General features: G+C 46.2%; 1 protein-coding gene across 1 annotated transcript in view; it reads left to right on the top strand.

The window, feature by feature from the left end:
- LOC136632423 (zinc finger BED domain-containing protein 6-like) overlaps positions 1-5,910 on the top strand; it is a 41,446-nt gene extending 35,536 nt beyond the window's left edge. Inside the window, exons 4-5 of the mRNA XM_066607286.1 lie at positions 366-495; positions 2,550-5,910. Of these exons, the coding sequence (XP_066463383.1) occupies positions 366-495; positions 2,550-5,241 (2,822 nt within the window). The 3' untranslated portion in view covers positions 5,242-5,910. The remainder of the gene's footprint in view (positions 1-365; positions 496-2,549) is intronic.
- The last annotated feature ends 6,849 nt before the right edge of the window (positions 5,911-12,759 follow it).

Below are 12,759 nucleotides of genomic sequence, written 5' to 3'. Positions count from 1 at the left end.
GAAATTGCGCCAAAGCTGTGGAAAGCAGCGTGAGGGAACTGGAACATGCCTGCTAGGTAAGTAAAATAAGACATTCCCTTAAAATAAGACCTAGTGCCTCTTTTGGGGCAAAAATTAATGACTGTCTTATTTTAGGGGAAGCACAGTAATATGCAGCATTTTAGTAATGCTCCCATACAGTTTTCACATAAGACAACCATAGACCAGTAATTACTGGGTGGCTTGAGTTATATTTTGAGATTCCTATTGCCCTGTTCCGCATCACCTCTCTCTATCCATCCCTTATGAAGACAATACTTTTTTACTAGAACTGTAGCTTTATTTTGGAGTGATGCATCTGTCCCTCACCTCTGTATCATTCTTAGTTGAGCAGCACTATGCCTCCAACGTCCGAAAGAATAAGCTGGTGCAGAATGACATTCGTATAGCCAAGAAGCTGAAGGATGAAGAATATCAACAGAGCAAAGTGTTCAGCCTGGAGCAGCAGAAACAAATGTGAGTGGGTGAACTGAGGGTCTTAAAGAGGTCCTCTACAATTAGAAAAAAGAGCTTTAGCGCGATACTTGAATGCTGAAATACTAAAGTCCAGGAACACAAGTTAATGGGGATGAGCTGCAATAGCAGAAACACCCAATGCATATGAGTGGTGGTGGTCCTGGAGAAACCATTAGGCGTATTTCACAGCGCAGCTCGCTGTTCTACACTGTTCAGCAACTATTGACTTCTATGGAAGTTACAGAAATGGCATAGCCCTGGTAAAGAAAGCTCTTTCCATCCTCTGACCTCTTTGTGCACAGTGATGATCGCATCGTGGCCATGTTTAGCCGAGATGGGAATACCCCTTTAATTTACTCTAGCATAAACCTTTTCCAATTGGAATAATTTATAAAAAGAAAATAATCTGTCGTGGATATTTTGTTTCTCTCTCAGAACGTCTACCTAATGATGGGATGATTTAGTGCAGTGTTCCCCAACTCCAGTCCTCAGGGACCCCCAACAGGTCATGTTTTCAGGATTTCCTCAGTGATGTAATTATTGTCAGTGCCTCAGGCATTGCCATAGGTGTTCTTAATATAGAATATCCTGAAAACATGACCTGTTGGGGGTCCATGAGGACTGGAGTTGAGAAACGCTGATTTAGTGGATCCTGCATTGAGCAGGGTGTTGGACCGGATGACCCTGGAGGTCCCTTCCAACTCTACCATTCTATGATTAATGTGTCCAGTGCTGATGAGAAGAAGCTGCCTGTAGTGTGAAAAATGGCTGACATTGTGATGGGGCTGATCTACTGAGCATGTATGACCCCCAGCACAAGACACATTAGGTGGACACACTAAAGGCCCATTTACACCAGCCGATCACTAAAAAAAAAAAAAAAAACGTTAATCAGCGATCGTTTTAGTGATAGTCGTTGCCTCTAAATGTGCACCCATCATGCCCTTTTCGGGCACTGCTAGCTGATCATTAACTTCAGTCCAACCTAAAAATCCTCAGTCACTCTTAGCAGTGCTGATAGCATTGTTTTTTTTCTGGAGAACAAAGGATTTGAGCGCAGATAAGTGCCCTTGGGCTATTAACTGCATTCAGGGAAGGCTTCATTTGCACACTTAATTGCTCTTAAGTAGCTGAGTAGCTAATTAATAGTTTATTAAAAATGATTTCTCAAAGCTTTCACTCAAACTGTCAATTGAGCGATCATCTGCTGGTGTAAATGGGCCTTAAGAGGAAATCCAAAAAAGTGCAGACGGCATCATAATATGTATGTAACAGCAATATGTTGATACTGGAGCATACATATTTAGTGATTCCAATTGTAAAAATGTTAATGGAACAACCATTATAAAATGTAAACATAAATACTCCTGTGTGTGTGACCCTGTTCTACCTGCATCCAGGTAATGGGAACTGCTGAGTATCTCCTGCAGCCCAAAAACCACAAAAAGAAAGACTGTAAACCTTGCTCCCATAACCATGCTTTTTGCTGTATAGGTCATTGATGGGCTTGGTCTATATACATCCTTGTATGCAATTTTCTGTCCACGATTTACTTTAGTGTCCTATATCTAGCATGTCCTTCACATTACACCACCAGCTTTCATATTATCTACTTGACTACAGTAGGGCCCAGTATTCATGTTCATCTCTTTAGTCCAGCAGTTCTAGGATGATATGGCTTTCTTAATGACACTAAACCCTACGTAATCACATTAAGACCTCAAACAATTGAAGATCTGGGATATACAGCAGCTTAGCTACTGGTAGTGTATAGGGGAAGGGTTCCTTTTTGGTATTGGTTGAGGTCACCTCAGACGGGAGGAATTGGGGACCCTTTATCCAAAATGTCCTTTCCAAAATCCTTGGGTTTATTCTGCTGTTTTAACATTGTTCACCCAAATAGAAGGGAATTTTGCACTGGTTTCCACTATATGATAGGGGTGCGGCCAACCATGGCATAACCATTGGATAGTGTTTTTAATATAGTTTTATGTGACTGGTGAATGTGATATCTCATGGATGGACTTTTATTAGTTTTATTTTTATGCCTCTAGAGAGGAGCTGGATTCTGAATACACCCGTGCTGCTCAGGAAGAGCTGCAGAGGAAAGCCCTGGAATGCCTGCAGTGGGAAGAGGAGGACAATGTAAACTGGACCAGAGCAAGTAATCCTCCAACTGTTCCCCGCAGCACCTCCTCGCGGAAAGCCTCCGTGCTGAGGGCTAGGTGTTCGAAGGTCTGGAGGTTTTTCAATGAGAGTGCAGAAGACCGACGAACAGTAGTGTGCAACCTATGCCGCACCAAGATCAGCAGGGGAGCCACCGCTACCAGCCTGACCACCACCAGCATGCGCAGGCATATGATGGCTAAGCACCCGACAAGGTGGAACAAAGGCCATTCACCGCCTGCGGGTCACACCCCTGTGCCACATCCTGGCACTGAGATGCAATCCCCCTCCCAGAACGCAGACACCAGCGTCTCCCGGCCTGAACCCACCCCTTCACCTCCACGGTTCTCCACTGCCTCCACCAATGTGTCCCAGCACAGCGTTCAGCTGTCCATAACCCAAGCATTAGAGCATAAGCGGAAATATGCAGCCACCCACCCGCATGCACAATTGCTAAATGTGCATATCTCCAAACTACTGTGCCTGGAGATGTTGCCATATAGGCTGGTAGAAACGGAGGCTTTCCGTAACCTCATGGCGGTGGCCGCCCCTCGCTACTCGGTCCCCAGTCGCCACTATTTTTCCCGCTGCGCCGTCCCTGCCCTACACCAGCACGTGTCACGTAATATAAACCGCGCCCTCACCAACGCGGTTTCTGGGAAGGTCCACTTAACCACCGACATGTGGACAAGTGCTGTCGGGCAGGGACACTACATCTCCCTAACAGCACATTGGGTTAACCTGGTGGAGGCTGGGACCGAGTCTGACCCTGGGTCCGCTCACGTGCTACCCACACCAGGGATTGCGGGTCCTACCTCGGTCATGGTTTCTCCGGCTTATTATGCCACCTCCTCCAAACCCCCTTCCTCCTCCTCCACCTCTCAATTACCATCTGTGAGCACGTCGCCTTCAGTCGGTAGCTCGAGGCGCTGCAGCACTGCCGTGGGGAAGCGTCAGCAGGCTGTGCTGAAACTCCTAAGCTTAGGTGACAAGAGGCACACCGTCCAAGAGCTGTTACAGGGTTTGACGGAGCAGACAGATCTATGGCTTTTGCCACTGAACCTCCAACCAGGCATGGTCGTGTGTGACAATGGGCGTAACCTGGTGGCGGCTCTGCAGCTTGGCAGACTAACACACGTGCCATGCCTGGCCCACGTGCTCAATCTGGTGGTTCAGCGCTTTCTTAAAAACTACCCCAATTTGTCTGCGCTGCTCAGCAAGGTGCGTCAGGTGTGCGCGCATTTCAGAAAGTCCACCACAGATGCTGCCACCCTCAGGACACTGCAACAGCGCTTCAAGCTGCCAGTTCACCGACTGTTGTGCGACGTGCCCACGCGCTGGAATTCAACTTTGCACATGTTGGCCAGGGTTTACGAGCAGCGTAGAGCCATTGTTGAATACCAACTGCATCATTGCCGTCGGAGTGGTAGTCAGCCTCCGCACTTCTTCACAGAGGAGTGGGCATGGATGTCTGACATCTGTCAGGTGTTAGGAAACTTTGAGGAGTCAACACAAATGGTGAGCGGCGATGCAGCCATTATCAGCGTAACCATCCCGCTGCTTTGCCTGCTGAGAAGGTCGCTGCTAAGCATTAAGGCTGACGCTTTGCAGATAGAACAGGAGATGGGGGATGACAATACATCGCTTGATAGCCAGACCACCCTCACGTCTGTTTCTCAGCGCGTATTTGAGGAGGAGGATGAAGAAGAGGAGGAGGATGAAGAAGAAGAGGAGGAGGAGGAGGGGGAAGAGACTGTTGCCCACACTGCAGAGGGTACCCATGCTACTTCCTTCACATCTGTTCAGCGTGTATGGGCTGAAGAGGAGGAGGAGACTGAGAGTTATCCTCCTAGTGAAGACAGCGATGTGTTGCGTACTGGGACTCTGGCACACATGGCTGACTTCATGTTAAGCTGCCTTTCCCGTGACCCTCGTGTTAGACGCATTCTGGATAACACGGATTACTGGGTGTTCACCCTTCTTGACCCACGGTATAAGGAGAACCTTTCCACTCTCATTCCCGAAGAGGAAAGGAGTACGAAAGTGATGCAATACCAAAAGGCCCTGGTGGAAAAGCTGATACTAAAGTTCCCATCTGACAACGCTAATGGTAGAGGATGTAGTTCAGTGGGCCAACTAGCAGGGGAGACGAGCGGAACAGGTAGCATGTTCAGCACAGGCAGGGGAACACTGTCCAAGGCCTTTGCCAGTTTTATGGCACCCAAGCCAGACTGTGTCCCCACTCCCCAGTCTAGGCTGAGTAGGAGGGAACAGTGTAAAAAGATGGTGATGGAGTACATAGCTGACCATACCAACGTCCTCTGTGATCCCTCTGCTCCATACAACTATTGGGTGTCAAAGCTGGACACGTGGCACGAACTTGCGCTGTATGCTTTGGAGGTGCTGGCCTGCCCTGCCGCTAGTGTGTTATCAGAGAGGGTGTTTAGTGTTGCTGGGGGGATTATCACGGATAAGAGTACTGGCCTGTCAACTGACGACAGGCTTACACTTATTAAGATGAATAAAGCCTGGATTTCCTCTGACTTTTCTTCTCCGCCGGTGGAAAGCAGCTTAACATAAAATATCTTTAAGCTGGAACTGGAGAATCATGCACCCTCTATAACCCCAAAAAAGGGTAGAAGTAGCTTGGTCTATCCTTCTCTGATCCTCCTGCTCCTAAATCAGCATGTCAAAACAATTTTTTTTTCTAAGGGCCGTATCCAGGTTCTTGCCCCAAATTTTGAAGAGGTTCTCCACTAGAGTTCAGCAAACGTACTGGTTCCAGTTTCATACACCCACAGAGTCCACAAATGTATCCCAGCGCAGTTTTCAGCTATCTGACACCGAGACAGAATGATTGTCTTTCCCTGGGGCACTGTTTAAAAAGCCCCTCGGGGAGAGGCAGGGGCTGAGACAGGTGGTAGCTTGGCTCTCGGTGGACTGCCACCTGGATCCCATTAAGCAAGTATGAGCTCTATGTTAAAAAAAAATATTTCAGGGCTTTACCTGCACTCTGGGTAAACAAATTTTTCAGGGGTTTGCCTATACTCTTTGTAAATAAATCTTTCAGGGGTTCGCCTATACTCTTGGTAAACAAATGTTTCAGGGGTTCGCCTATACTCTTGGTATACAAATACCCTGCACTCTTGCTCAAAAAATCTTTCAGGTTCTCACCTGCAATCTTGGTAAAAAAAATGTCTTCTTTTTCAAATGGTTTGTTTTTTTCATTAAAAATGTAGAAGTACTGGCCTCTGAGTCCCCTCTATGCTGGCGTTTGTGGCTAATGAAATGCTGCGACGGAGGTCGCATGGGATGGGACTTACAATCATACATTAATTTGTCTGCGATTGTCAGCTATGAAGCACAATTTTAAAAGGGTCACATGGCGTACGGAAACTTATCCCAGCAGTGTCCATCTTTGGCTGTAATTTCTTTACAGTTCATGCTGTCTTTCCCTGGAGCACTGGTTAACAAGCACTTTGGGAATAGGCAGGGGCTGGGACAGGTGGTAGCTTGCCTGTTGGTGGACCACCACCTGAATCCTATTTAACAAGTACAGCTGTGGCTCTAAAAAGCTTTCAGGTTTTTACCTGCACTCTTGGTAAACACATCTTTCAAGGGTGCACCTATACTCTTGGTAAACAAATCTTTCAGGGGTTCACCTGCACTCTGGGTAAAAAAAACCCTTTTGTTTTAGAATGGGTTGTTGAAATGTGGAGAGGTGTAGAAGTACTGGCATCTGTGTCCCCTTTATGCCCACGTTTCTGGCTCCTGACAGTTTTGGGACAGAGGTGGCATGGGATTGGCATTATGAATATACGTTAATTTATCAGCAATTCTCATGAGCATTGTGGGCTATTGGCCACAATTTCAAAGAGGGTCCTGCCACGCCCTGCCAACCCTCTGCAGTGTGTGTCTCCTGTTCCTCCCCATCCAATACGCACTTATAAATAGACATGAGGGTGGTGTGGTTATCAAGTGACCGTGTGGCATGAAAACAGCTGGACGCTCCTCTGGGAAAAATTTCAGTACGCTGTGGACTACTGAGTAGGCGAAGGGGTGCGAGCAGGACGCAGGCTCGTGTGGGGAATTGGACAGCAATGCCAGCATGGAACACAGGAGAAGAGGCAGTGGTGTCACCCGCAGGCTTTGGCTGCACCTTGTGTGGCGCTTAGCTAAGATGTGCCAGTGCGTGTGCCTTGCTGATTATTGTCTGGCCCAACTAAATTGTTACAGGGGTGACCACCAGGCTCTTGCCCACAATTTGTCTTAATAGTGCGACCTGGAAGTCTCAGATGCATCCATGCATGCTGCCCCTGCTGTTCCCTATCCATTTCTGTGGTGTTTCCATCACTTTCTGATGTTTACAGGTAAATCGCACACCCTCCCCTATGCAGAGCATTGGTCACCTTGAAAAATGCTCGAGTCTCCCATTAACTTCAATGGGGTTCGTTACTTGAAACGAGCTCTCAAGCATTACGAAAAGCTTGACTCTAGTAACGAGCACCCGAGCATTTTGGTGCTCGCTCATCTCTAGTCCTGATGCAGTCCAGCTTAAAACCAATGTCTGTCCCCTCTACCTGCTGGAGATGCAATAACAGTAGAGGCACAATGACTCATATATGGTGGGAATGCCCACTGGTGGCGATCCTATGGAAGGAGGTGACAACGCTTGATAACCACATCTGTCATGCAGGGGTGAGGATGACCCTACAATTGGCCCTGCTTTCACTTTTCTCGAGATCTGGGAGGGACGCCAGGTCAGTTCTCCTAAAATTCTTTATAATTGCAATTAGGAGAATCATTCCAAAGCTATGGCACTCCACGACTATTCCAACTAGGGAAATGTGGGTGGTGGAATTTCACACCCTCATGCACTACGACAAGTTAGGGGCTGACGACCCTAAAACTTGGGAGGAGACCTACAGGACATGGCACGTTTGTGTAGCTTTCAGGGCCACTGACAGGTTAAGGAACTGTATAGCATTGGGAGTGATCTGACAAATGGCGGTTCAAAATCTTTAGCGGGTCGAAATGGGACCGGCTCAGGAGACAAGCCAGCAAATGTGATGCAAGATTCCCAGGCCGCCTCTTTTTCCCCCTCCTTTACCCACCGTTACATGCAGTTGGTGTCTGTGGTATCCATTCACATGTGCAGTCTTTGTTTGTTTGCAGTCACCCCTCCCCAATCTGGTCTGGGTTGAGTGAGTGGCTTTCATTATTAATCTGTATTGAACAAGTAGCTCCTCTAAATTATCGTATGGCCCACTGCATTCTACTAGGGTCTACGGCGATTGTGCCTGGCCTGCAGTCTATCAGGTGTTGCATTACTGGCTTCCTTTTTAGTGAATAATAATCTACAAAGTGTGTTTATTGTGACACATGGCAGTGCTTCAGAGTAGCACATACATGGTGGTACTGGGCATACCTGTCCCTGCTTCATACTGCTCGTGGTTCAGCCAGCATGAATGCAGTGACAGGTCCCCTTTAAATCTATCATACCCCATATCTATCTAGGACTCCAATTCTGTTAGCCAGCTGGTGACTTGGTAACATACTCACTGCTGTGAAAAAAAAATTAATGGAATGTTTCAGGGCTCATTCACAGGGGTGTATTTTCACAGCATATTACGCACGTGTATATCACACGTGTAATACGCTGTGAATAGAGTCAATGAAAGTAAATGTATTTTCATTGATCCATTCGCATTTGCGCATAATTATTACGTCTGTTATGTGCGTCAGAAAAATCATAGCATGTTGTGTTTTATTGCATATTATAATGCATACACAAGTACTAGCGCAGCAGTTGAGCTTTTCACGCATGTTGCTAGAAAACATGCTATGAATAAAAAAAAATTTTTAAAAGACAGGAGGAACATCATTCTAGGCTGTTTTACCTGCTTGCCATTTTGTTTTTTGTGTTTTTTTTTGCGTGCATAACATACACAGCATACACACAGGCATACGTGATCATACGCAGGGAAAATTGAACAATGCACATTTCGGTACTGTTTTTTGTCTTGTCTCCACCATAAGTATGGGTGGAGACAAGGATTAGCCAGGTGGCACCCACAGTTGGTGATTGGCTGCTGGAGGCTGACACTTTACCTGATGGGCTGCCATCTAACTAAGAAGAGAAGTGCCGCATTTCTTACCCCTGCTGGCAGTCTTGCCCCCCCCCCCAAGAAAGCATGCAAGTGTCAGGCTGTTATTCGGTGGAGGTGCTACTCCTGGGGCCCTCTGCCAGCAGTTACCCTCCTGCCTTCTGTCATTCACCCCAGGGCTCTGACTCCTGCGCTTTCAGTGTCCCCGCAGCTGTGCTCTGGTGCTGCACAGCGCCACTGTTCCTTCTACAGCGCCCTGCCCTGTCGCCTCCCGGATACAGATGGAGCAAGTCCAGCATCAGCCTGCCTCCATTCCGCTGTGACGGATCATGCTGCTCCTCAGCCAGCTCCAGGCACCTGCTCCATCCCTATCCAATCAGGAGCTTGGGGGCGTAAACAGGGCAGATACCGTCTTTCACTAGGTCTCCACCCATACTTGTGGTAGAGACAAGATACAACAGTAGCCATGCAATATGTGGGTCTGTGATCATTGGACAGACAGGTTTTCATTTGCTTTCGAATGTGTTTTGCACACAGACATAATCATGTGAATACGGCCTTATAGTCACATATACAGACCTGCACCCCCTTACCTGCATAGTGTTCGAGCATTTCATGGTCTGAGATCTCTACCTGCGGACCCTTGAATCCTGAGTCTGTTTAGGCCGCCTGTATTATCTTACTGCGGAATCTTTTAAACTGAAAGGCAAACATGAATGATAAAGTAGAAACCAACATAGATGGTGTCATCCTGGACACAGACATTAGATTGTGGGATGACAACTATGCATTCCACCTGCAATTATACGAGGGGGTGCTGATAAGTCTTTAGCTTTCTGTTCTTTTTTTGTTTCTATGGTAACGAATGTTACATCACATGAAAGCCTTATGTGTCTAATATATGTTTTCAAAATGTTGTGTTTGTAGCTTATGGCAACAGTGATCTAGGCACGCGGGAAAACAAAATGTGGGGGCTAAGGCGATATCCACAGCAAATGAGAGCAGAGGAGTGATAGAATTCTTGTTTCTGCAAGGAAAGTCCGCGAAGGATATTCATGGTGATATTTTGCAGACATTGGGGGATCAATGCCCTTCATATTCTACAGTTAAGAACTGGGTTGCCAAAATTAAAACTGGCCATTTCAGCACCAATGATGAGGAACGTCCTGCACGACCGAGAGAAGTTGTTGTCCCGGAGATCGTCGATGCTGTGCACAACCTCATACTGGAGAATCGGTGAATTTCAGCTAAAGGAATAGCAGACATCATGGGGATTTCTGGTGAAAGTGTTTGTGTCATTATCCATGAACATTTGAACATGAAGAAGCTTTCTGCAAAGTGGGTCCTCAAATGTTTGACAACAGATCAGAAAAGCATGCGAGTGAAAACTTCCCGGTCCATTTGTCAGCGTTTCCGGACTGATAAGAACTGGATCGCCTGGCCACTATGGATGAGACCTGGATTTATTTGTATGACCCTGAAACCAAGGAGCAGTCAAAAGAATGGAGGCACAGTGGTTCTCCTCGCCCAAAGAAGTTCAGGGTGCAAAAATTGGCCACTAAGGTGATGCCGTCTGTGTTCTGGGATAAGGAGGGCATGCTGCTAGTAGACTACCTTCAAAATGGTTCCACCATCAATGCAAGGTATTACATTGAACTTTTGGACCAATTAAAGGCAGCCCTGAAGGCCAAAAGGCGCGACAAGCTGTCCAAAGGAATCTTGTTCCTGCAAGTCAACGCCTCCACTCACACTGCACAAGCGACCATGGCAAAACTGGTGGAGCTAGGCTTCTAGCTGGTTGACCACCCACCTTATTCACCAGATCTAGCTCCCCCCCTTCCCCCCCACTATCATCTGTTTCCAAACCTGAAGAAACACCTCAAGGGGACCAAATTTCACACCATTTCTGATGCCATGGCTGCTACGGATGATCGGTTTGAGGCACAACTGAAATCCTTCTTTTTGCAAGACTTACAGACATTGGAATACCGATGTAAGAAGTGTGTTGGCATCAGTGGAGAGGATGTGGAATAAATGTAAAGTTTCCTCTTCCTATCTCGTTTCTTTATGGGTAAAGCCAAAGACATCAGCAGCCCCTCGTATATTATAATATTGGTGTGTGCTGATAGACTGCCCCCTATGGTTCTTAATTCACCTCATACTATTGAAAAGACATGAAGATTACTGGGGGGAGTCTGCTAAACAATCTCAAAAATACTAAAATAATTCTAAATTAATGTATATTTTCACTAACTGCCCCCCAATATCTTTGTATTTACAATGCAGCTCTGGAGCTATGAGATATCTGACATGCTTTTAATATAACTTGGTCTAACTATTTTATCTCCAAATTATTTATTACCTAAACCTATTGAGTTATTTCTGTCTACAGTATTTTTAACCCATCAGAAGCTAGAAAGTAAACAAATACGGTACTGTATGTGTCTGTCAATGTAGGAAAGGTTAAGATCGCCATCTTGTGGTTTAAATTTGAGTTGCAGTAAACCAAGCACAGTAAACCATGTTATTACTTGTGCATACAAGTAATAACTTGCAATCACTGAAACAGTCCGTATACTTAGTGACACAGGAGGGTAAACATGTGCACCAACCTCAGCATCGTTTAGGAGCCTTGACGATCGGCTTGTGAGCGCAAGTATTTTGGCCCAAATCCAACTAATACCTCGTATTTATTATGTATTAAACGCCGGGGGAGCCCTGGGTAACATTACCAATGTGGTTCATTTTTAAGGTGCGGGGCAGCCCGCCAAACTATTATGGCGTCATTATTAGGTTGCTTGTTTGCATGGTGGACTACATCTATCATGATGGTCTGACACTTTGTATCTACTCAGTGCAGGAGTATACACCAAGCAGCCACTCCCCTCTACATAGGAAGTTGTGTGAGTGGCTGTCTCATCGTTGTCCTCAACAGGTGTAATTGGCTCCCTCCCTGTATGCTGAGGTTGGTGCACATGTTTGCCCTCCTGTGTCAGTAAATATATGGCTGTTTTCAGTGATTTATTGTTTTTTTCCCTTTCTGTGATACAAGTAATAACTTGCAACCCAGCCAAGGGTTAGTTATAGTGGGTACTGATGTAGCAGTCATATTTGGCCCTGTTGCTCCAGGAGGCCCAAAGGTTCTTCTGCCACATAGAAGAAGGGGCTACATCCCAGAAACATGTAAATGGGCCGGTTTTATGTCAATTAACCCCTTGAGTGGCACGCCCGGAAATTTTCCGGGACTAGCTCCACTGCTCATAGCGAGATAGCCCGGAAGATTTCCGGGCTATGTATCACTATGGGAGCTGCAGAGCACAATGCCACAAGCTGTGACAGTGTGCTCTGCCTGCACTGCCCCACAGAGAACAAAGCAAGGGTTTTGAACAACAGAAGCAGAAGATATTGCCGATGTGCCGGCAATCTCCTGATTCTAATGTCCTGCTTTGTTTACAGGTTGCTATAGAGACCATCGGCTTGTCAGAAGCAAGCCGATGGTCTCTGTGGCAGGGAGAGCTCGTGCTTGGCTGCAAGAGGACAGCTAGGTACTAGCTCTTACAGCAGAGATCAGAGAAAACCTCCGATCTCTGCTGTGTTAACCCTTTACATGCTGCAGTCTATCGGACCCCCGGAATGTGATCAGGGAGTCCTGATGGGTCTCTGTGGAAGTCCACTAAAGGGACAAAAATTAAAAAAAAGTAAAAAAAAAAAAATTTTAAAAATTATTTAAAAAATAAAATAAAAAAAAGTAAAAACACTTGTCTCCCTTTACTTTGTGAAAAATTAAAAATAAAATTACACATGTGGTATCCCTGTGTCGTAATGACCCATAGAAGGAAGTTAGTACATTATTTAACCCCTTAATGAAACGGTCCCTTTTTTTCTTCTTTCCCTATTTCTTTTTTTCCTCCCCCCGTTTAAAAAATCATAACTCCTTTATTTTTCCATCGACGTATTTGAGCAAGGGCTCATTTTTTTGCAGGACGTCCTG

The sequence above is a fragment of the Eleutherodactylus coqui genome, chromosome 6, assembly GCF_035609145.1.
Source record: "Eleutherodactylus coqui strain aEleCoq1 chromosome 6, aEleCoq1.hap1, whole genome shotgun sequence".
In the NCBI taxonomy this organism is placed as follows: domain Eukaryota; kingdom Metazoa; phylum Chordata; class Amphibia; order Anura; family Eleutherodactylidae; genus Eleutherodactylus; species Eleutherodactylus coqui.
This window is presented reverse-complemented; position numbering and strand designations above follow the sequence as displayed.